General features: G+C 40.6%; 1 protein-coding gene across 3 annotated transcripts in view; it reads right to left on the bottom strand.

The window, feature by feature from the left end:
* Nucleotides 1-1,788: 1,788 nt before the first annotated feature.
* ARSA (arylsulfatase A) overlaps nucleotides 1,789-24,739 on the bottom strand; it is a 46,229-nt gene continuing 23,278 nt past the window's right edge. For all 3 annotated transcript variants that reach the window (XM_077472701.1, XM_077472700.1, XM_077472702.1), the window contains exons 7-9: nucleotides 21,607-21,734; nucleotides 5,299-5,401; nucleotides 1,789-2,480 (exon numbers count right to left, since the gene is read on the bottom strand). In XM_077472701.1, coding sequence (XP_077328827.1) covers nucleotides 2,182-2,480; nucleotides 5,299-5,401; nucleotides 21,607-21,734 — 530 coding nt within the window. In that variant the 3' untranslated portion in view covers nucleotides 1,789-2,181. The remainder of the gene's footprint in view (nucleotides 2,481-5,298; nucleotides 5,402-21,606; nucleotides 21,735-24,739) is intronic.

A 24,739-nucleotide genomic window follows, 5' to 3' on the forward strand; every position in this document is an offset into this window, starting at 1 on the left:
TACTTTACATTTGAGTGCTGCTGTACAGGATATTGCAAGAAGCTGATATCTAGTCAAATTCAGGCACTAGTGACATTAAAAAAAATACATTTACCAATGTTTTCATAAATCCATAGTGTATTGTAGGGACATTGGAAAAAAAACATACATATTCGTCTCCGTGATGCTGCAACCATCTCATATCAGCTCCAAGACCAATAACTGAGTGATCACATGACCGCTGATTGCTCAGCTCTCGGTCTTGTGACAGTCATCGCCCTCTGCTATGCCCCTGGATATGGTCACTGGCACACCAGGCTGGATAGGGGGCAGGCACAGCTGGCTTCAGCTCTCAGCCATGTGCCAGAAGCCAGAGCCAGCTGTCAATCAGGCAGCTGAGTGGATCCTGACAATATAGTTGGGATCCTTCCAGAGCCTGGAGCGATTCTGTGACGTCAGCTGACAGCAGGCTTTATTCCACTACAAACTGACTTTAAGCTAAAGGACAGCAAAAATAAGTGCACTCTCACAACCCAGAAGAGAAGTATGGCTATACTTCTTTTAAATATGCATCTTATATATCTGCTTAAAGGTCAGCTTTAAGATAGACCTTTGACTAATTTTGTGCAATTGTTTATACAAGAACAGAAAACAATACATAGTTTATCAACTGTATATAAGCTTTTGCTCCCTACTAGTCCTCTTGATTATTTAATATATATGAAAAAATGGGAATTGGAGATAGGGAGGTCGATTTCATTATCAGAATGAGAAAAGGCATTTATCTTGATACATAAACTTACTGCTAAACATCAAGAAAGAATCTTCAAAATGATGCTAAGGTGGTATCGGTGCCCAGTGGATCTGCATAATATAAATAGGGACAATCTGGAGACATGTTGGAGATGTTTTAAGGATAGAGGTACAATGGCCAATATTTGGTATTATTGTCCAATGGTGATAGACTTCTAGTCAGAGATATTTTGTATTTATCAGAAGATAACACAATCAAACATACAATTAAGTATTCATACTTCGGTACTATCAATTATTCCAGGGTCAAATAAATTCATCAAGGGAGATATCTTACGCCATATGTTAACAGCATCATGGACAATAATAGTTTGAAATTGGCGAAAGGTCCCACAATAATAGAGTGGGTATGTGAGATGAACGAATTGCAATCCATAGAAGAAAGGATCATGGCCGAGAAGTTAAATACACAAATTAGAAAAATAATAATGCAAGTATGGGAAGAGTTTCGTACCTCTGCAATGATTACATAATATCTTTGAATAAGACCGATACCCGATAGTAAAATAGAGATGTACCGTTTATAAATAACCAATCTTTTTGCTCTTATGATAATGTAGTTAATTATTCAATCCTACGAAATGTGTAAAGTAATAAATGTATTTTTTGTATATTTTGTTAAAAATTGAAAATTAATAAAAAAAAGATATTTAAAACAAAGTTCAGCTGAATATGATATCATAATTAGTAAAATACTATAGCTTGCTGGGACTGTTGCTTGAATATAACCTTGGTAATTTGTTGGTCTGGCCTCGTTGAAGATCATTCAAGACACTGCCATTTTCCATAAAGACAAGCTTTTGGACAAAGTCATCCTTCACAAAACTCTGATGGATTTCAAACAGCATGTAGAATATGGTAACACAAAAAAGTCATTGCTAAAAGCAGTAACAAATTACATCCAATTTACTCCATCTTACCATCTGATTAACTGAATAAGCTTTGCAATCTTAAAGTACCAACACATTTAAAAACTGACACACATACTTCTACATATTTGCTTACAGAATTTTAATTCAAGGAATTTTGACAAACACATATTTATACATTCAGAATCCTCTAAAAAAAATTGTTCTGATTATTACCTTTAACAATCCCTGAATTTTAGTGATTTGCTTTAGATTTTTGGCTGAAGACAATGAGCCAGCTGGAGTTTGTAGGTCCAGGAGGATAGGATGGGAAATAGGAAACTGGAAAGTAATCCACACCAAAAAAAAAAAAGTGCTATTTTTGATGAGATTTTCCTAAGCATATAGATGTTAGGCAAAAGTAAGACAACACAAGAGGCAGGGATTTTATGCTGAAAGAAAAGTGAGGATGTTTAGTGCAGTTCTGATTTGACAGGCTATTTTCAAAAGGCATTGCATCTTCATTCACACCATCTTGAAGTTAACAATGGCAGCAGCTTGGCTTAGGAGTGCATTCTGGGTTACAACATGGTCTTAGTGAAGGATCCATGCCTTTGTTGGTCTCACTCGGTGCATAATTCATACTCGTATTGAATCGATCACGCTCATTCAGGATTTTCATCAAGATAGGTTCCAGGTCTTTGGGGATGAACGGCTTTAACAAGTTGTAGTTCTCTGCAGGATCCATATCAAGATCAAACAGGAGAGGTGGGTCATGTGCAGTCAACCGTGCTGTTACGTGGCAGTCTGGATCTGCAGTTGTCTCACTGTGAAATGCTCCTTTTGGAACACAATAAAATAAAAATAAAAAATACTTTAAGTGATTATAATAATATGTAGAATTCACACAAACATTAGAAAATGTGGTATCTAATTTGATTACAAGCACAAGATTTTTTTGTAAATATTTTAAATGCCAATTATGTTGTTCATTCTTTTAAGACCACTGCATTTTGTACTGCTTAAGCCAAGGTCAACATTTTGCCCATTTGGCATGTACTAAACTGAGCTCCACAAACTAAAAAGTAATATTTAATTCTTTTAACATTCAAAACATGCTCACCCATTCCTCCGTGTCTCCATGGCTTATTTTTTTGAGAAATTACTTTAAAAAACATGGTATGGAGATGAGCGTGTGTGCTTATTTTGCTTTGGGTTTGCTTTGTGTATTTTTCTATAAAAGGGGAAGAGGGTGCAATTATTTGCCAAAATGCCTGGTTTTAAAGCTACCTCTTTTTACACAGACAGTTGACCATTTACCTGAGATACAGACCTATGATTGATTACAGTTTTACCCCTTTTACCTTTGTATTACTTTTACATTTGTATTACTTGTGTCTTCTTTATAAACTGCCTACCCCCTCTCTTCACTATCAGGCAAGTTCCCTTTACCATCCTTCCTCTTCCTTGCTCTCCTCACTTTTTTCTTCTCTTTTTACACATTCTCACCCATCCTGGCACTCCAGCGAGCACCATCAGACTCTCTCTTCTTCTCCTTTTTCCACTTTTACACCTAGGAGTGTTTACTACTCACAGTGAAGAGCAATCCATGTTGGTGTACTACGCTAGACATTCTTGTCACACTTCGCAATACTATTGTTTTGTGGCATTGTGTAATTACCTTTGCTAATTTAACATGCTGACCTTGGGATCTCTTTCATATAGTCTGTTTTACCTGTACTTTTGTTGTGCACTCGGTTACAGTTGCTTTATCCTCCATTTACATGCTCTTGTAAAGCCTAATCAAACTTTTTGTGAAACAAAAACATTACTCTGCTGTTCCACCTTAACACTTAACACTGTCCTACTCAATATCACGGAACTTATTCATCCATTGTTCTGGCTCACAAAATGCCCCCTTTAAGTGGATTTTTTATTTTTATTTAATCCTAAATAGTTTTTATTAGTATGAAAATGAGCATAAACTAAAATCAATTGTGACAAAGACATGACATGTACACGTCAGTCTAAGGAATAAATAAAACAAATAATTTATGCAAGGCAAATAGGCGGTTCACATTGTAAGAGAAGTTGCATTTTGCATTGAAATTTTCCCCAGAGCTTAGTAAATTGGGTGCAGTTTCACTTGGTAAAGAATCCTCAATAATGCGCTAGGGGGAAAAAAATTTTTTTTTGCTAGAACGAGATTGGATGATGGAAGTCAACAGAGATTCACCTAATTCACTAAGCCCATGAAAAGTCCAACTTCTCTTGCTTATGAACCATCAAGTTGCCTTTAGTAAAATCAACCTCAATATCTCTGCAATATCGCATACACATAAGGAATTTATTACACAGACAATTGGTAACTTATCAAATCACAAATTAAATGAGAGATCTGATCAAAATCTGTTCACAACAAATATAGCAAAGCTTGAGAAATTATTAAAACCCCAACTGAAAGGGTTATGTACAATTTGAAATAAAGGGATATTTGGAAATTAGTAGTACCCTTAGCTATAACAGATCACGCATTGGTATATGGCACTGCAGCCTAAGTACATTGGACCTAAACACAGAAGACTCACTGCTCAAAATCAAGTAGAGATGATATCTAATGCACAGCAGGTAGAAGATTCTGCCTGCCACATACCCTAATTTTTCTGAAATGTTTTTGGGTAAGCTCTATGGTTATAGATCAGATTTTTTATTTGGGAACCTTTTAATAATCTCTGCTTTCCATTGCTGCAATGTAGGTACCCCAACTTGGCTATCAGCTTCTTGGCAGTAAACAATACTACATACAAAAAAGTGCACAGATAAAAGGTTTAATTCCAAAGGCTTAGGTGTAGGACCCAGCAAGTATAGCCGAGGGTACAACCATACCCAGGAATCATGACATCATGCAAAAAGGTTATTTCCTTCCAGTAAGCCTGTATTCTATGAAAAATGAGCCAGGGGCCCCTTGACACTTAGGGCATAATGGGTTATAAAAGTTTATATCTTGCTAACAAAATTAGCTTCAAACAGATGTGTGAGCTTATCAGAAAGTTTTAGAGAGACTAAACAGTGGCTGGTTAGGCCCAGGTTTCATCATCGATAGAACCTGAATCAGCCTCCCACAAAATATTTCCATTATAAGCCTGGGGTTGTGTTATGGGATCCTGGAAGGCTGTTGGGAGAAGTTCTAACCAAAGTGGCAGTCAAAAAATGATCTACAAGCACTGGGAATTTGGGCCCAAATTGCCTGGTGACTGCATATCTAAGCTGAGGGTATAGGAAGAGCATAGAATTTGATGACTGAAAGGATTTTTGATTCCTTGGTTAGTCTTGGTTAGTATAAAAAACTTTTTTTCAGAGACACTTAAACTAGGTAATCACTGACATTTCATTAAAACAATTGATAAAGTGGTCCAAAAGTGTAAAAATGCTGACAAAATGCAAAAGAAAAAAAAAAAGGATATAGTAGTGAACCAATATTTTGATTGGAAGCTGATGGTCATGGAAAGCTGCCAGACATGTCTGAGTGACTGTCTGCATGTGCAATATTCTATTCACTTGCAATTAAAAATGTGACCAGCTAGCAGGCAGCCTCAATACCTACCAACGCTGTCCAACAATGTAGTCATGGAATCAAAATAAAGAAGCCTTTACTCACCCTGAGTATAGAAGTGGGCCTTGTAGTTCCCCATTCTTAGAGCATAAATGCCTTGCTTTGGATCAATACTAGGTGGGTAGTAATAAAAATTGTTCCTTGGACTCTAAAAAGGAAAAAGATACAAGGAAAAAACATGTTGGCAGAATTCATGTTCACTTAATACTGTATCACATGACTTCAAATCCTAATCGTGGCAATCTAGCAATATGTAAAGGAAAACTAGAAAGGATCATATTAAAAAGTCCCATTATACTTTCTTTCACATCTACTGGAGCTGTCTGGCAATCACCTCTTTTTGGAACTCAGTACAGAACCTGCTAGCCTACCTTTCTGAGGTGCACATCCCACTTACCCCCATTTTTTTTTTATTGGGCTTGTCTCCCCTGAAACTTGCTAAACCCTACAAAAAGTTGTTGCCCACTGCCTTATAGCATTTAGTTGGAAAAAAGCCACTTCCCCTCTTCAGCTGCCTTATATGCTAGAATCAAGTATTTAGAATCAATGGAGAAATTGACAGCTAGAATACAGGATAAGTTAGAGGCCCATAAATTACATCTGGGAATTGTGGCATCTTAAGGAAGACCCACCTTGATGGCCCCCTATAGTCTTCACTCCCCCCACGGGTTGATGGATCCTAATTGAGGAAATGGGATGTCATGGTAATCCTCTTTTCCCCTGATCTTTTCTTTAAGCTTTTCTAAGTCATTTTGTGATACTCTGCACTAACATGCTTAACCACTTGCTTACTGGACACTTAAACCCCCCTCCTGCCCAGACCAATTTTCAGCTTTCAGCGCTGATGCACTTTAAATGATTAAATCATACAACACTGTACTCAAATGAAATTTTTATAATTTTTTCCCCACAAATAGAGCTTTCTTTTGGTGGTATTTAATCACAGCTGGGGTTTTTATATTTTGCTAAACAAAAAAAATTGAACATTTTGGAAAAAAACATGTTTAATAGTTTGTTATAAAATTTTGCAAAACAGGTCATTTTTCTGCTTCATTGATATGCGCTGATGAGGCGGCACTGGTGGGCACTGATAGGCTGCACTGACGGGCACTGATGGATGGCATGGATGGACACTGATAGGTACCACTGATAGATGGCACTGATGGGCATTGATAGGTGGCACTGATGGACACTGGTAGGTGACACTGATGGGCACTGATAGGTGGCACTGATGTGCAGCACTGTTCAGGCACTGATTGTGGGCACTGATAGGTGGCGCTGTGGGCACTGACAGGTGGTACTCGTGGGCACTGGTAGGCGGCACTGTTTGCCTACTGCAAAATGGCACTTGTAGGGGGCACAGGTGGGCACTGAGGAGCTGGTGGCACATTGTAGTGATCGGGACTGATGTCCCTCTCACTGCCGCCAGTGATCAGCTTTTTTTTCCCCAGCAATTCAGGCCTGCGCTGTAGCTGTCATTCGGCTATAGCGCAGATCTCTAGTGGTTAAAGTGGATGTAAACCCGATTCATTAAATTTGAGTTGGGCACATATCTGCAGTGTTTTCTTATCTCTCTTCAAAGCACTATGTCCCGTAGCTGTCTCCTGCTCCGTTCTTCTGTTATCAGCCTGATACCTTCTGACAAGTTCTCCGTCACATAAGCTAAAAGCAGCCTGAGTTTTGTTTTGGGGAGGATGCTATAAATAGATTAGCAGAGTGCTGAACCATTCAATGACCAGTTCTGAAAGTCTATTTATGAGGAGAGGGGGTGTGTGCGCACCTTTTCTCCAATCAACTGTCTTCGTTGTATGCCCAGGCTTCAATGTAGTGCTGAACAGAAAGAGAAAATCTCCTAACACGATGTGCACTTTCTAAAGAATATATGTAGGGAGATTTGTTTCATCCCTGTGTATCATCTGAGGCTGTTCACTTCACTGGGTATATGTGAGGGTTTACATCCACTTAAAATGGAAGTAAACCCTTCCAAACAACTTTGACCTACAGGTAAGCCTAGATTAAGGCTTACCTGTAGGTCCAAGTAATATCTCCTAAACCTATATGGTTTAGGAGATATTTGCCCGAAAATGGGCACCGCTGTCTACGGCGCATGCGCCGTAGACAGCGGCGCGCATGCGCAGTAAATGCGGCAAGTCCAAGAATGGATTTGCCAAATTTGTCGACTCCCGTGCGCATGCGCGGGAGTGACGTCATCGCGGCCTCGCCGTATGACAGCGGCGGAGCTGCGAGGCGCGACTCCCGTGCGCATGCGCGGGAGTGACGTCATCGCGGCTTCGCCGCTGTCATTGGTCGGAGCTGCGAGACGCCACCAGCAAGATGGACGCGGCGGACTACAGGGATCAGCGGCGACTTCGCTGGCTCCTGTGTCAGGTAAGTGACACATAATGAGCTACTATGCGATGCATAGTAGTCCATTATGCTTTACCTTTGCAGGGAAAAAAAGAGGAAGTAAACCCATCAGGGTTTACTTCCTCTTTAAAGTTATGCTGAAGTCATAGCAGTGAGCTTTTCTTTGCTATTTCAACGTTTAACCTATTGGGCATTACAAGTAGTCCATATGTGGCTTGTTTCCTGTATTAATGGTCTTTGTTGAAGCATTTTTTACTGTTTAGGCTTTTTGCTTTTATATGGTCAATGCCAGCCAGCATGTTTTTGTTGTGCTATGGTTGTAATTTGTTCACTACATGTATAGTGCCTGTATTTTATCATTTCTTTTTATAAAATGAAACAATGTCAATAAAAATGTTATTGGGAAAAATGGGGGGGGGGGGGGGGGAGAAGGAAGAAAGAAGAAAGGAGGAAGAAGAAAAGACCCATTATGGCGGTTTAAGGAAGAAAAAAAAAAGGGGGGGGGGGGGGCATTCTTAGAAGAAAACCTGTTAGATTCAGTAAAATACTTAAGACTGGGGCGGAGGTTCACCTTCCAGCAGGACAACCACCCTAAACATACAGCCAGGGTTACAATGTAATGATTTAGATCAAAGCATATTCATGTTTTAGAATGGCAAAGTCAAAGTCCAGACCTAAATTCAATCGAGAATCTGTGGCAAGACTTGAAAATTGCTGTTCAGTTGCTCTCCATCCAATCTGACAGAGTTTGAGCTATTTTGCAAAGAAGAATGGGCAAAAATGTCACTCTAGATGTGCAAAGCTGGTAGAGACATACCCAAAAAGACTTGCAGTGAAAGGTGGTTCTACAAAGTATTGAATACAAATGCATGCCACACTTTTCACATATTTATTTGTAAAAATGTTGAAAACCATTTATAATTTTTCTTCCACTTCACAATTATGTGCCACTTTGTGTTGATCCATTACATAAAATCCCAATAAAATATATTTACGCTTTTGGTTGTAACATGACAAAATGTGGAAAATTCAAGGGGTATGAATAATTTTTCAAAGCACTGTAAAGGGACTTGGAGCCTACTGTTAAATTAATAAGAGAATCCAAATAAATAAGCCAACAATAGTAGGAAGCCAGGAAATAATATATCTCCATATAACTAAATAAAAAAACAAGTTAGACACCAAATGTAATTATTTTATGGCATATTGTCTACCTGTCCCAATCTAATGCCACAACTATCCAGGACTGTGCATACCTGGCCTTCCCAAAGATGTATTCCATCATGACCAGTAAAGTTTTCATATGAATCAGTCGTACAATATATTACTATTATCTATCTGCTATTATTTACCCAGTATGAATTATAATATTGTGATATATTATATAATATTGTTTCGGACTCTGCTTTCTTTGCATAAACTGACATTTGAACAGATATTGTAGTAAACTGCAATTCCCAAGTTACAACCATTACTTAATTTTTTGAAAAGTCTAATAGGAGAATAATTAGTATTACATTTGAATTGCTTCTGTTATGCAAAGCCATAATGTGGACATTAGTAGTAATTCAGATTCTTGGTTTGTAGTTGACTATGTAAGAATCTAGGCATCATACACAAAAGCACACTAGTGTTTACAAGTTTGAAGTCACCCAGAAATGTTCATGTCTTCTATATAAACCAGTGATGGCGAACCTTGGCACCCCAGATGTTTTCAAACGACATTTCCCATGATGCTGATGCACTCTTCAGTGTGGTTGAGCATCATGGGAAATGTAGTTCCAAAACATCTGGGGTGCCAAGGTTCGCCATCACTGATATAAACCAATACGGATATTCACCAAATTAACAATTTGCACAGAAATGATATAAAATGATAATGTTATAAGATACCTTTAAAGAACATAGCAGTGGCTATTGATACAAATAATATTTGTGATCACTTATCCGAATTCATGATGGTCTCACTATGTTGGATGGAAATATGCCTGTGCAACACATAAGGCTTCATGTACGCTGCTGCTGGTAAACAGACGTTTAGGAGCAGCTGGGTGTTTTTTCAGCTCCCCCTGAACTCTCCTCTATGTTATCTTATCAGTACATGTACACAGGGTCATTTATAGCCAATCGAGTTTAGAAGCATTTTTTTGGAAAGCAAAAAAATGCATTCAGAACTGATGTTCAGAGGCATTTAAAATGCCAAATGCCTGCAGAAACTTGTAAATGTGTGTAAACGCGGTAACTTGTGTTTAGCCTTGTTTAGATTCCAGGCATTTTTCACTTTTGACAATTTAAAAAAACACACCACACAAACGCGGTATTTAAATGCAGCAAATAGGACATTTTTAAACGTCAGTTACTTTATCTGTCGAGTTAATTCGTTCAGGAAAGGTTTTGAAACCTTACAGAGTAAAGTAGAGTTTAGGCATGCCAAGATTAAGTTTAGGCATGTCTAAACTCTGTTTCTGTGCTGCTTTACTAGTAAGACCAAGACAGTTATCCAGAAAAATTAAAGATTCTACAGGTAGGCCATGGACATTATAATGTGTTTATGTATGTGTTTTTTATGGGGGGGGGGGGTGCTATGAAAAATGGAGGGGTTTCAAAAAGAGTGATCCGAAACAAAAAAGGAGCTACTACTGCAACCAGCATTTAACATTAACCACAAGTATATACTGTACGTGCAAACCAGTATGGAAATACAAAGATAAGCAAAGATTAATAATAGTACAGACACTGCCATTAATGTCTAAACAGCTGGCAACATAAGTGAGTACACCCCTAAGTGAAAATGTCCAAATTGGGAGCAAAGTTTCAATATTTTGTGTGGCCACCATTATTTTCCAGCATTGCCTTAACTCTCTTGGGTATGGAGTTCACCAGAGCTTCACAGGTTGCAGCAAAGGTGCTGCTCCAGTTGCAGGGGCTTTTGAGGATGATGTGGCATCTGTTGTGTCAGAGACCTGAAGATCAGATCAACAGTGATGAGGAGATTCTCCTACTGTTGTCCAACCAGCCTGGAACACAGCTCCTTCCACGCAGAAGCTAGGGTGTGGCACTGGAACTCGGAGTCAGCTTATCTACTCTGTGCTTTAGTCCCTCCCTAGTAGTTTATAATCTGACATGCAACTGGACCTCTAACTACTAGACATGGCCACTGGATGCCTAACCTGGCTCTATACTACACTGGTTATCGAGTCCTAAGCTAAAACTAGTTATAGAATCCCAGATCAGAAGGGAAAGGGTTACTTAAAATAACAGAGCTGCATATGAACTATAACATACTGGAACTACTAGTGACCACTACACACAGTAGCAAAGACCTAGCCAACTTGCACTGTGCATGTGAGATAACAATAGGACAGGGACTTGTCTGACATTAGAATTCAAAACAAGTTATGGGCAGCTACAGGTAAACAGCCAAAACACTGGAATGATTATCCAAGAATCTCTGCTTCCGGCTGGATAAAATACAGTAGTGCAGTAATGCTCCTTTATGTGGACATGTGGTGTCAGCTCATCTCTTTCTCTACACTTCTACCCTTTGGGTTTTTTAAGCCATCCCACCAGAGACAGGAAGTGCGAATACATAGCAAAGTGGCATTAGTAGCCAATTATAGTGGGCAGCAGATCCCTACAAGTGTCTGTCTACTATAGACTAAAGAAAACAAAAAAAAATATTAATAATCATCAAGATCGCTGTTATTAACAGCTGACTGCAGAAATGTTTCCATACAGGGTCATTCTCTCAGTGCAATTTTCAAATCACATCTGGTCTTCTCAGTATGTTGCATCCTAAATATAGGTGTAACAGGTTGCTGAAGCTAGAGTTAGCCATTGAGGTCACATTTCCTGTGAGGTCACTTCCTTCTTTTACAGACTTCTCATTGCCACCTATGTGTAATCCCTGTGGAGAATCTTCTTTGTTTGGTTACAATGTCTACTCTCACATGGATTATTGTTTTAGTACTCGCCATTGCAATTTTAAAACTATGAATTCAGCAAAGGTGTTGTTTCTGGGTGCATCCTTGATGAAAGAAAGAGAAAGTAAGGTACCATTTTGGACCTTGTACAATGACGTTCATTCTCATCCAGAGAAGTTTTTTTTTGACTACTCCCAAATGTCATTTGAAAGGTAATGCAATATTTAGTGAGTTTGTTTGCTTGCATGTTTTTTAGTGGGTAAAAAGTATTAGCAATGATACATTTCAGTCATGTTGACCCTTTTGTGACCAAAGTATTTTTAACCACTCAGGCAAATTCTGTAATTTCTCACATACATGTAAAAATCAGCTTTTTGCTAGAAAATAGATACCCAACATGTCACACTTTGAAATGGTGTACACCCATGGAACGACAACAAAAATTACTATACCTAGAAATCTCTATAGCCAACCTTTGTCTAAAGGATTTATATAACCCCAAAAGTTTGCACAGTGCTTTACAATATAAAAGGCAGGCAATACAGTAGTGAGTAGTAAGAGGGCCCTACTTATAAGAGCTTACAATCTTGTGTGGGCAAGTGATACAAAAAAAGTTAATAATTGTGAGGGATGAGCTGATGGCAGAAGTACAAGTTCAGGTGTTAGGCAGCATAATCGCGCTGCGCAATAAGGACGCTCCCCGCTGCCTCTGGGATCTGTGTGTTTCCCAGCAGGCAGCGGGGCACTTGCGGGAAGGGGCGGGCACTTGCGGAAAGGGACGTAAGTTACGCCCCTTTCCGCAGAGAGCTATCCCGGAAGTGGGTGCAGTTACCTGGATTATCCAGGTAACTGCACCCCCCTCCCCCCTGAAAGGTGCCGATTGTGGCACCGGAGGGGGGGAGGGTTCCGATGAGCGGAAGGTCCACTTTAGGGTGGACCTCCGCTTTAATTTGCTGGACAAATGGAAGCCAGTGGAGGGATTGGCAGAAAGGAGTGGCAGACACTGAGCAGTTGGTAAGGTAGAGGATAAGGTAGAGGAGTCTGGCAGCAGCATTCCTATGCATCCATGCATTTGGAGTTCCACTTGTTTAAATAAACCATCTATTGCATTGTACAATCAACATGCAAGCCAAACCTGGCAAAGCTTGCAGAAATTGGTGATACTAACTCCTAAACAGGGAAGATAGAAAGAAACTGCAGATTTATTTTGGCATAGATGTTTTCCTGTGACATGTGGAAAGTCAGCATAGTAAATGCCAACGTGTAGTGGAAACAAATGCTTCAACTACAAGAAGTATTTTGTTTTTTGACAAGTAAGAATTATTTTTATTTGGTTCTGCTGGCAGTTGTGGATGCAGATTACCACTTCAACTAAATAGATGTGGGGTTTTACAGACGCATCAGTGCTCCCCCCCCCCATTTTAACCAATCCAAATTTAGAATAATCAACTGGACATGCTTGCTGCTCTCCCTTTCCTGGCCACATTAATGGATATGGTAGTGATTGACTTTTAAAAGAACAAAATAGTGCAGTTTTTAATATACAGTATATTTTATTAATACAAACTGAAATTAATAATATTGGGGTGCTGCTGCTATATGTAGTCAATATAGTAAGATACTACACAAATATTTCAATGTTCTTTAATGCTGTGTCCTGGTTTCACAGACTTCTTGCTGGATTCCAATATCCCCCATTCAAAACAAAACAGCGGATACACATATCCCAATATAGAAATAATGTTTTTTTGACATTTGTTCTCAATCTGGGTATATTCTGGAGACAATCTGCTGCCAGATCTGGGTATATTCAGGAGGCAATAAGATCTGTGTCTTTTGTTACTTTTATACAGCCTATGAGCTTGGCCGTAGACCTCAGATTTGTCTTGCACCATGGTGATAAAAGAAATCTATGTCCACCCATCCTGTTCTGGAAATTTTTCAGATTTGACACGTTTTCCTTCGCTCTCTTCAGGAAAGAGTAGGTGGACTACAGGTCACCATAAGAGTATAAATGCTGCTGTTTTATATCTAGATAAGCTGATGTGCCTTGCGCTGACATGCATTGATACTGTTTGGACAGGGCAAAAATGCAACCCGCTCTAAGTTATTTTGCACACATCAACACAACATGTTGGTGTGAACTACACACATCAAAAGTCATTGATTTGCGGGCTTTGTATATGCTGGGAATATGCTCAGGCATTCTAATTCATATGGTGTGAATAGGCTCCTAGCCATGGCTGACTACAGGAGAGAGTGCACATGGAAAGGGGACACAACAGAGAGAAATATCCCCTCTCTCTCTCACTCATATTTATTCTACACATCACCAAAGATCTAGACATCAAAATCATGGGATAAACACGGCGCCAATAATAAACGGGTGCCACATCCTGTTTGGTCCTACACTTTTTGTTTATGATTATTATATTAATTTATACCAAGATATTATTCTATATACTGGGAGTGCGACATACCCTCTGGATGAGGCTTAGTTATCTGACACTACATGTAAACATGTTTTATTTTATTTGTGCATTTTTAAGCATGTGAATATCAATAAAATATATTGTTTTTACATTTGACCGAATGGGTACCTTAAAAGTCTGCTGGGTTCGTTTTTTTGCCTTCAGTGTCAAAGATCTAGACATACCACCTCAAGCATCCAAAGCATTGAAGACACCCCTCTTTCATTCACAGTATCTGCTGTGACCATTGTGAAATTGGGGGTTATTTAGCTTCAGTGTAGAGCTTACCAGTGAGTCAGACATGCAGTTTAAGGGCTTTTTTGGCCCATGTTTATTGAAGTAAAAGAAAAAAAAATGTCCATCCAGGATTCCCACACAGGGGTTTCAACGTCAAAGCAATAATGAAATTATGAATGGAAAATACAGAGCCACCTGGCTCTCTGGTCAGCACTGCTGTTCAGGCGTTGACCTTAGTCCTCTTGACCCTGTAACTGTGTCCCTGTTTGGTACCCACTCTGTAATTACAAAGAATTACCGCTCTAAGGTAATGACTTCTCCCAAAACAGCTGTCTCCACAATCCCACAGGGTGCCGGCTCAGTTTGCAACAGGAACTGAAGTAGAAAAGATGTAGCTGGATAGCCGCACTCCGAATTATTCAATTTTATTTCAAAAATGTAATTAAAATCATAGCATCTAGGCTGGTAAATAGACTAACTGCACAGCCGCTGACATGTTTCACACCGAACATGGTGCTTAGTCATAGCCAATGAGCAGAATATACATACAGAGCTAACCCACTCTGTAATTCTGGTGAAAATCTCTTACAGCTTCCTGGCTGCTACAGCCCACCAGCTTGGGGCCTCCATCTGCTCTCTCAGACTGTCCTGTGCCAACAGGCACACGTCTCTCTTGCACAACTGCACTCCTTGGAAGGGTGGAACCCAGAACCCTGATCCTGGTTCTACAAGCCAGACTCCTGGCTGTTCCCAAAACCCGGTCCCAGGACTGTAGATTCCATCCCACCCAGATCGCTATGAAATCTCCAGGCTCCAGGTCCCCAACTGGATTTTACCAACCACAGGGGAAACTGATTTTACCAAGGATCATTACCTGTGGCAATGTCACTTTGACACTCCACATCAACATCACTTGCGTGGGTCCCAGACAAAGTCTCTGCTGTGTGTTCGCCCATAGCTGGTCCATCTTTCTTTTGAGGGTTAACCACTGCATCATCCAGCAAGCCTTCAGCTACAGGCTGCTCTGCACAGCAAAAACCATGTCCATCTTGTTCTTGTGCATAAAAGCCTGATCTATCAGGGAGATTTGATTTTTATCCCGATCAGTTATATGTGCGCTGCATTCACTGGTACTAAACATGTTCTAACACAACAGGTTGCAATACACCACATCCACTACCTTGCTCGGGTGGCGCTTCATAAACCCCACACACCCTTGCATTATCCACAGATTGTATTAACCCACTATTTACCTGCACATTTTAGTATTAGCAGCTTGCACTAAGACATTACCATTATAAGGTGCAGTTCCACTCTGCCCCACCAGAGTGACATCGCAGTTGTTCAGGGCAACCTCTGGCTCCAATACATGAAGTTCCCTGGTGATTGCTAGGGACAACTGTTCTGCCTTACCACCAGTTGCTATAGGCAACGGCCCATTTTTGATTACAACTTTTGCTCTGCAAGAACCTGGGGTTTTCCTAACAGCAGTACATTCTCCATAAGCATCAACATTAACAGCATTCTTAGTTTTTGCAGGCTGTCCTAGCCCACTGCCAGCTTGGGACTGACAGACATTATATACATCACATTTAGTCATCAACACAGGTGCAGCTTGGACCCCTGCCCCCCCCCGCCCCCACTGTACAGGGTAAAGTCACTCTCAAAAGCACATTCAGTGGCCCCACTATCTCACATCGTCCTGGACAGTCTCATAATCAGTCCTTTTCAACAAACTCAGTGGATCCAGCCATCAGTTCATTAAAGACAGTCTTACCCACCGCAGTAGTAGGGGGTCACGAACTTCATATGAGTACATTGTCTCACAAACCAGTCCTCTGCTGCACTTTTATTTTATCTCCAAATGTTTAGCACCCCCTGCCAACACAACAGGAAACTCCTTCATGTTGCCAGGGGTGACTGCAAACATATTTGCACGAGAGTCTGAGCCCGCATATAAAGACTTTTGCTCAGCAATATTATCTCCAGCTGAATTCGAGAACCTAGAAAACATGCCATGCCCCAGCTGGCCACATTCCAGGCATGGTACTGGATGACTTTTTCCCGGAGTGCTTCTCTCCTGGCAATTCCCAGCTGGTCGGAATGCACGGGCCTCTTTGTGGGGACGCTTAGCAAAATCTACACTGCAGCTTCTCCTTTTAGGCACAACTTTCACTCTAATCGCCACGGGAGACCGCACTCTCCCAGCAGAACTTTGCTGATTCTCCCAAACTTGATGCATTGTGGCTTTCAACTTGCCACGACTCTCTGCAGGCAATACTTTTCTCACGTGGTCTGCAGACTTGACATCACCACCATTGCTACGGGCAACCACATACCTCTCCAACCCCCATCAGCCTGTCACTCACTCCTGGCACTCAAATCAGACTTCCCAAACACTGTTGCAGACCTTTGTCTGGCCATGTCACTTTGTACTGGAAGCTGTGACAAAGGGCACTTGGAGATAGCATGCCCCCACTCGCTGCACCACAAACAGTGTTCTGGCCTACTTGCACAAGTGTTGCCAGGGGCAACACCCCTCTCCCAGGTATGAACATCCAGACAGTCTCTCCGTACACTAAGGGTTGGCCTGCTTTCCTATTTAGCTTGGTTCAGTGCTGCTAGGTGTCGCTTGCACCAATACACTGCAGATTCAGACACTGGTGGACTCTCCATACTTGCAGTTACTTCACTGCAACAACAGGAGCACTGTCTCTTTAAGGGGCCTCTCCCTTCCAGGTACACCACCTGCTGCACACACTGCAAAGCACAGGCAGTTTCGGGCAATATCTCACTGGTATACGCAAGGATCTTCAGTTATGCCCACATTCTCCACCAATTGTGATATTGGGGGTTATTTAGCTTCAGTGTAACACTTACCAGTGAGCTGAGTTTATGTCAGACATGCAGTTTGAGGGCTTTTTTGGCCGATGTTTATTGAAGTAAAAGAAAAAAAAACTGTCCATCCAGGATTCCCATGCAGGGGTTTCAACTTGAAAGCAATAATGAAATAACAAATGGAAAATACCGAGCCACTTGACTCTCTGGTCAGCGCTGCTGTTCAGGCATTGACCATGGTCCTCTTGACCCTGTAACTGTGTCCCAGATTGGTATCCACTCTGTACCTCTGGTGACACTCTCTCTTACAGCTTCCTGGCTACTACAGCCCACCGGCTTGGGGCCTCCGTCTGCTCTGTCAGACTGTCCTGTGCCAAAGGGCACACTTCTCCCTTGCACACCTGGACTCTTCGGGAGGGTGGAGCCCAGAACCCTGGTCCTGGCTCTGCTATAAGCCCAGGACCCACCTGCACAATTCACAAGCCAGACTCCTGGCTGTTCCCAAAACCCAGTCCCAGGATTGGAGATTCCATCCCACCCAAATCGCTATGAAATCTCCAAGCTCCAAGTCCCCAACTGGATTTTAGCAATCATAGAGGAAACTGATAAAACAGTTTCCCCCAAATTAAATAATCCCCCTGGAGCATGTCAACCTGCCTATTTAAGAATCCTAGGCAACAATCCCCAGGACAGGATCCGTACTGTCACACCATTAGAAGAAGCGATTTTCCCTGTTTGTTTGTTTTTTAGGTTATGGAGAAGTAGATAGGTGCTGGACATGTAAAGGTGTTCAGAAACATTCCAAAACTCCAAGTTGGACAGGTATAGAGTCAGAAACTATAGAAAGAAGGTAACACTGTTGGCGTATCCAAGACAAATAAGATGTCAGCCCACCTGTTCCCACTAGGCTATACAGTACCTATAATAAAATGGCACTTAAGGTAACCGTTTTGGATCTAAACCCGTATCTAGACACAGGTACAAAAACAAATGCCAATTTGTAAGAAGAAGCAAGCTGTGCCTCTAGACATAATCTCATCCTTTAAAAAAACCTCTCTGCTGTACAAGCAAAGGTAGAAGAAACAGTAGGTAGTTTTAATCACTTAATTACAGGACAGAAGTCCAACAGGGAGATAAGTATTTATTTATTAACACGGTGGTATGTACACTAAATTGTATCAGCAATGTCAGCAGGACAGAGGATTCCAACAGGATGCCTGCCTTTGTAAAGGTTTCTCTCATGTTTGGTGATTGTACTTGTATTAGTGCGCTTGATTCTTAAAGCTGGAACTGTGGAGATGGTTTCATCTATCAATAGGTTTCCTGTGTATTGAGGTGTGTGGCTTGTCATCCCCGATGTATACTGTGGTGTCTAGGAAATTGACGTGTGCTTGAAAAGTCAATTTTTAGTTTCGCTCATCAATCAAACAAAAAATTGACTATTTAAGCACACATGTCAATCACATATAAACCATACTTGCCAACAGTCACAATTTTCCCAGGACAATCCCAAAAATTGGACCCTCATCCTGATCTTGATCCCAATCAAAATGCTGAGTTTTTGCTTTTGACCAGGGTATCGGGACTTTTTTTTGGCACCGGCCACCACAGCTCCACCTCTTGTTTCTTCCCCTCGGCGAGTCGTGCTCAGCTTATACAAGAGCTGGTCTTCTGTAATGGCAATGGATATCAAATCATGCAGGAGGGTCCTCTGCTGAGGGCCCCTGATCTAAGGAGGGACCTCTTCTGGGAGTGCCTGATGTAAGGAGGGACCTCTGCTGGGGAGGCCTGATGTAAGGAGGGACCTCTGCTGGGGGTGCCTGATGTAAGGAGGGACCTCTGCTGGGGGTGCCTGATGGAATCTGGTGGCAGGCGATATGGCAAGTGACACGCTCAGGGCTTCCACTGATTCTGCATTATGGCGAGTTGAACTATTTCATTTTATATTACAATGTAATAGAAATAATGTGCTTCAATCATCCTGTCACCATAACAACCATGGTGCCATGATGATTGAAGCACTAACTTCAGGTGTTTGGAGTATCTTTATCTGCTGATGGTTAAACTTTCTGGAATACACATATTTCTATTGTGGTGTAGGATCTGGGCCTGCTGTCCCTCGATCCCTCTTTCTTTCCTTCTCTCACCCTATTTCTTTCTCTCTTTCACTTTCTCCTTCCATCTCCCGTTCATCTCAGACTCGAACCACTCCCCCTTAAGCTACACCCAATATTTAGTTTAAACCATGCCCACATTTCCACGTGGCACATTTTTCTTTCCCCGCCATGTCACGCCTACAAAGGAATGCCCCACTAATTATAATAAAAAAAAACAGACAAAAAAAGTGTCCCTATAAATGTTTGGACAATATTGGCAACTATGATAAACCAGCACTAGAAGGGAAAAAACAGACAATCAAAGATTTGCAACCCATCATAACAGAGGATGAAACACTGAAAGAAATATCAACAACCTCCAATGCTAGCTTTCAGGCAATCATCCAATCAATCAGCAGGAAACTTCATTCCGATTAAGCTCCAGGGACAGGGAGAAAAGTGTTGGTGGCATGGCCTAGGTAGAGCAAGCTGAGGCTGACACTATTTGTTGGTACATGAATTGGCATGATGTGCAGTTACCAAAATGGTTTCTATGCTTCTACACTGTTCTCTAAATTAGGATGGACTTGCTTCCAGCCTGCACCCTTTAGTGGAACCCACCGAATAGGACCAGGGTAGCCTGAGCAGAGATCCAAAGCTGCATTTAGCTTTATTACGATTATAAAGTTACAAATAAAAGGATCCAAGATCTACAACAAAACATGCTGCAAACTGTGCAGCGCAATCAGTCCATCAAAAAGTGTCACACACACACAAAAGGGACCTTATTATTTATATTAAAAGATCATACAGCTGCACAGTAATCTTGTGTACCAATACGGAAAAAAAAGGCAACAAAAGGATCTTAGGATGGTGAAACAGGACAGAAATTTTTTTAAAAATAATGAATTTACACACACATACACACACATTAAAGTGGTTGTAAACCCTGTTACATCACTTGTACCTACAGGTAAACCTGTAAAAAGGTCACCTGTAGGTGATGTAAATATCTCCTAAACCTGCACGGTTTAGGAGATTTACCATATACACTTGCGCCAACGCCATCGGCCCTCCATGCTGTTTCTTCACTAGAAAGTGCCGTGACTGACGGCTCCTGCGCGCATGTGACGTCACGTGACTCCGTCCAGTCACAAAGCCAGAGTACTAGGCCCCGGAAGGAAGAGAGGTGAAGATGGATGCGGCCACCAGCGAGGACAATGTAGGTTTCGTTTGCAGGTAACTGCCAAATAATTGGCTAATATGCAATGCATACTGGCCCATTATGCTTTTACTTTGCAGGAGAAAAAAAGGATGAAGTAAAACCCATCAGGGTTTACTTCCTCTTTAAGAGACATAAGGAAGATGATTTCTGAACACCTGTGAGACATAATTTCTCACAACCAGACCACACTATGAAGGACTTGAATTTTTTGGTTCATAAAAGGGAACTTCAAAGCTACTCAGGAAAGAGAATTTTCTTTAACTAAAGCTGGCCATACATGGATCGAAATTTGTCCAGTTTAGCACGGACCAGTCAAATTTCGATCCATGTATGGGCACCCTGGTTGTATACAAGTTGAGAAGAGTGTGGAGAAATAGTGGCAGTGTACGATTCCAGCAAAAGAGTGTAGACAACCACCTAGTATCCATCTGCCCCTTAAAGGGAAAGGTGAATTTTGACCTACTGTATTTCTAGGTCAAACAATAAGGTGAGCGTTTAGTGTGACTGGTGGTGGATTCACAGGGGGAGTCACATTTATGGTATTGAAGCAACTGTGGAGCACAAAAGGGCTCAGATTGAAGTGGGACTTTGTGTCATTCATAATTGTTTTATCTATATGCACATGATGGTACCATTTATGAATGGTATATAGGGCTTTTTGTAAAGATTTAGGATTCATTTTATTGGCAGATGCAAGTATGGTATAAACTTGTGTATTTGCAGCACTGCAATCAGATCGTACAACTTCAACACATAGAATTACAATCACACATGGTATCATGTTTGCACCTGCTCAAGATTGTTGCACAGCTCAATCCAAAAGCAGCAAATTTCAACATTTGTGGGCACCTAAACTAATACTAATACTGACTTACAACAGATGGCAATATTAAAACTTGCCAGGGAAACAAATAATACAAGATACAAAATTGTGTTCATTTAGCAATGGTTTTGGATACAAGATACACTGCTGGTAGCACGTTGAGTATTCATGCATCATAATAACACATCTAACTGGGACCTTTATTATAGTGTTAAACCTGTGGTGAACAGAGCTTAATTCAAACAAAGCTACCAGGGATCTCATATCGTAGGTGTACTGTATACTGGAGAAGATTGGCAAATTATAATATGTTGGTGCACATAAACTGAAATAAAACTCTATAGTATATTTGCATGTATTTAGAATTACTTACCTTCTCATTTTTTAAAAGCAGTTTACTCAGATCATATCCATCCAATGTGACATCGGGAAGGCTGGCTCCTGCCAAGGTTGCTACCGTAGGCAAAATGTCCAGTGTGCTGGCCAGCTCAGAGGTAACTCCTGCAATGGTCACCAGGGAAGCAAGGAATTACACAATGCATTCAATGCTTATAATTTTTTAGGAAGGGCCATTTCACATGATCGCAAACTAGTGATGTACCAGAACAGTCAGGTGGGTATTAGATTAAAAAAAAAAATAAAAATAAAAAAGTAGCAATTCACCCAAGTGAAAGTGCATGTACAAATAGGGCAAAACATGAATGCCATTAGGCTGTTTCCTATGCTGGTCAAATGTTGCATTTGGTCACTAGATCTAGAAAAACATATTTTTTTTACCCCATTTGCACAGAAGGAATGTACATGCACTTCAGCTGTGCAAATTTTTATTCAAACGTTTGTAAAATACACCTTTTGTTTATAATGAGCAATTACTGACTACAGATCAATACCAGTATGTCTCTGCTTCACATTTTAGTTATTGGTAAACTAGTCCACCTAAAACTATTTACATCTTCCCAGGACAGCAGGGGTTAAAAGATAAACAAAAACTACAAAGAAAAATTCCAAGCTCACTTACCATCCAGCCTGCAAAAAAAACGAATTGTCCTGTCTAATGCCCTGTACACACGGTCGGACATTCCGAACCACAAAATCCGTCTGATTTTTTCTGAAAGATTTTGCCCGAAACTTGTGTTGCATACACACGGTCCAACAAAGTTGGCAGAAAATCCGATCGTTCAGCATGAGGTGGCGTTTTTTACGTACGACGGGACTAAGTAGAGGCTAGTAGTCAATAGCTTTGGTCTCATAATTTAATCTGAGCATGCGTGAAACTTTGTTCGTTGGAATTCTCTACAAACGATCAGAAAAAGTCTGATAGAGCCCACACGGGATCAGATTTTCCGACAACATAATCCGATCGGACCTTTTCCATCTGAATTTTCGACCGTGTGCACAGGGCATAACAGTTCACATTAAAATGAGGGGTTTAATTTGCACACATTTGCAAATATATGCATAAGGGGTAGGGCCATTTCACGGCACCCTATGGTACTGTAGTCCTAAATATAAATTTTGAGAGTTCTTAGTCCTTGCTGCAAAGGTCAGTTACAGGCTGGAGTAGCTGCCATTTGTTTGTACTTTTGGTTAATTGGTGTGGGGGCACACTGGATACCTTTTCTGCCATTGTGCAATTGCTGGGTGTCTGATGCATCCCTGTGCCTTTCAGGAGGGTTGGGCTCCCCCAGGCACACCTGCCCTCAATCTAGCCATTATTATATATGGGCTCCAATTTTGGAGACTCAAAATGTATAGAGTTAGGACTGCAGTACACTAGGGTGCTGTGAGGTGGGACTACAGCTTACACATATATTTGAAAATGTGTGCAAATTAAACCCCTGATTTCAAAGTGAATGGTTAGGACAATTCGGTTCTTTTGCAGGTTGGCTTGTAAATGAGCTTGGATTTTTCTTTGTTGTTTTTGTTAAAAGATCAAAAGTAAAATTTCTGCATGAGAATTCAAAAAGATATGCTAATTGTTTATAGGGTAGGAGACAGTGCCCATATCCCTATGTCAGACAAGCTACGAAAGAAGTTTCCTTTAATAGGACTTTTTAGGGGAAAGGCTCCTCAAAAAACAGTTTATAAAATTAGTACATTTTATTAGAAAAGTTAAAAAGCAAGTAGGAAAGACGTAATAATATCACAATTGATACAGTTACAAACATGGGTGCACAAAGCATGACATACAGTAAACCACTTGTTCTGTTCAGTAATGTATGCGACAGAGGGTATCCAACGCGTTTCAAGTTACAGCATTGATCCTCTTCATCAGGGGTAAGTGTTTATGAAAAAAGCGTGTCTATACAGGCATACCCCACTTTTAAGTACACAATGGGGTTTATTTACTAAAGCTGAAAAGTGCAAAATCAGGCTCACTTCTGCATAGAAACCAATGAGCTTCTAACCCCAGCTTGTTCAATTAAGCTTTTGTAATAAAATCTGGAAGCTCATTGGTTTCTATGCAGAAGGGAGCCTGATTTTGCACTTTCCAGCTTTAGTAAATAAACCCCATTGTGTACTTAAAAGTGGGGCATGCCTGTAATCGACAAGAACAAATATTATAAGAATGTATACTACATTAAATATACATTTGAAAAAGCTATTCAAAGAGTATAAGTATACACTCACCATAAGGTTTGTGTAGAATATCATGGGTATTGCATCATAATAAAAACCAGGAAATAGTTGCTGCCATAAGCCATTCAGAGAAGTCCAAAGGATGGAGGAATGTGGCAGATCAGGGTGCTTTCCCCCTTTGGGGCTGAAGCTGAGTTTCCTCTGTGGGTGGTCTTGGTTGGATCCACATGTCTCCAGCCTTTGGACTTCTCTGAATGTCTTATGGCAGCAACTATTCCCTGGTTTTTATTATGATGCAATACCCATTATAGTCTACACAAACCTTATGGTGAGTGTATACTTATACTGTTTGAATATATTTTTCAAAAGTATATTTAATGTAGGATAAATTCTTATATTATTTGTTCTTGTCGATTATAGACACAACACTTTTTCATAACCACTTACCCCAATGAAGAGGATCAATGCTGTAACTTGAAACGCGTTGGATAGCCTCTGTCGCATACATTACTGGACAGAGCAAGTGGTTTACTGTATGTCATGCTTTGTGCACCCATGTTTGTAACTGCATCAATTGTGGTTTTATCACTATGTCTTTCCTACCTGCTTTTTAACTTTTCTAATAAAATGTACTAATTTTCAAAACAGTTTTTTGAGGAGCCTTTGCCCTAAAAAGTCCCATTAGAGGAAACTTTTTTCGTAGCTTGTAACTCTTCTGTATGAGGCCATTTCCTGTGATTTCACGTGATGGTTACCTACGTGTGACACATGTCTGTCTGTGCCAAGGTTAATCATTTTATCCATAAAGCCAACATTTTATCCAGAACTTTATAATACAGAGAAAAAAAATACACAGAGGAACAAAGTAACAAGATAAAAACAAGTGGTAGGAAAGCCCTACTTGCAGAAGTGTACAGACAAAAAGA

The sequence above is a fragment of the Lithobates pipiens genome, unplaced genomic scaffold, assembly GCF_037356315.1.
Source record: "Lithobates pipiens isolate NorthernLeopardFrog02 unplaced genomic scaffold, aLitPip1_a1.2 Scaffold_8, whole genome shotgun sequence".
In the NCBI taxonomy this organism is placed as follows: domain Eukaryota; kingdom Metazoa; phylum Chordata; class Amphibia; order Anura; family Ranidae; genus Lithobates; species Lithobates pipiens.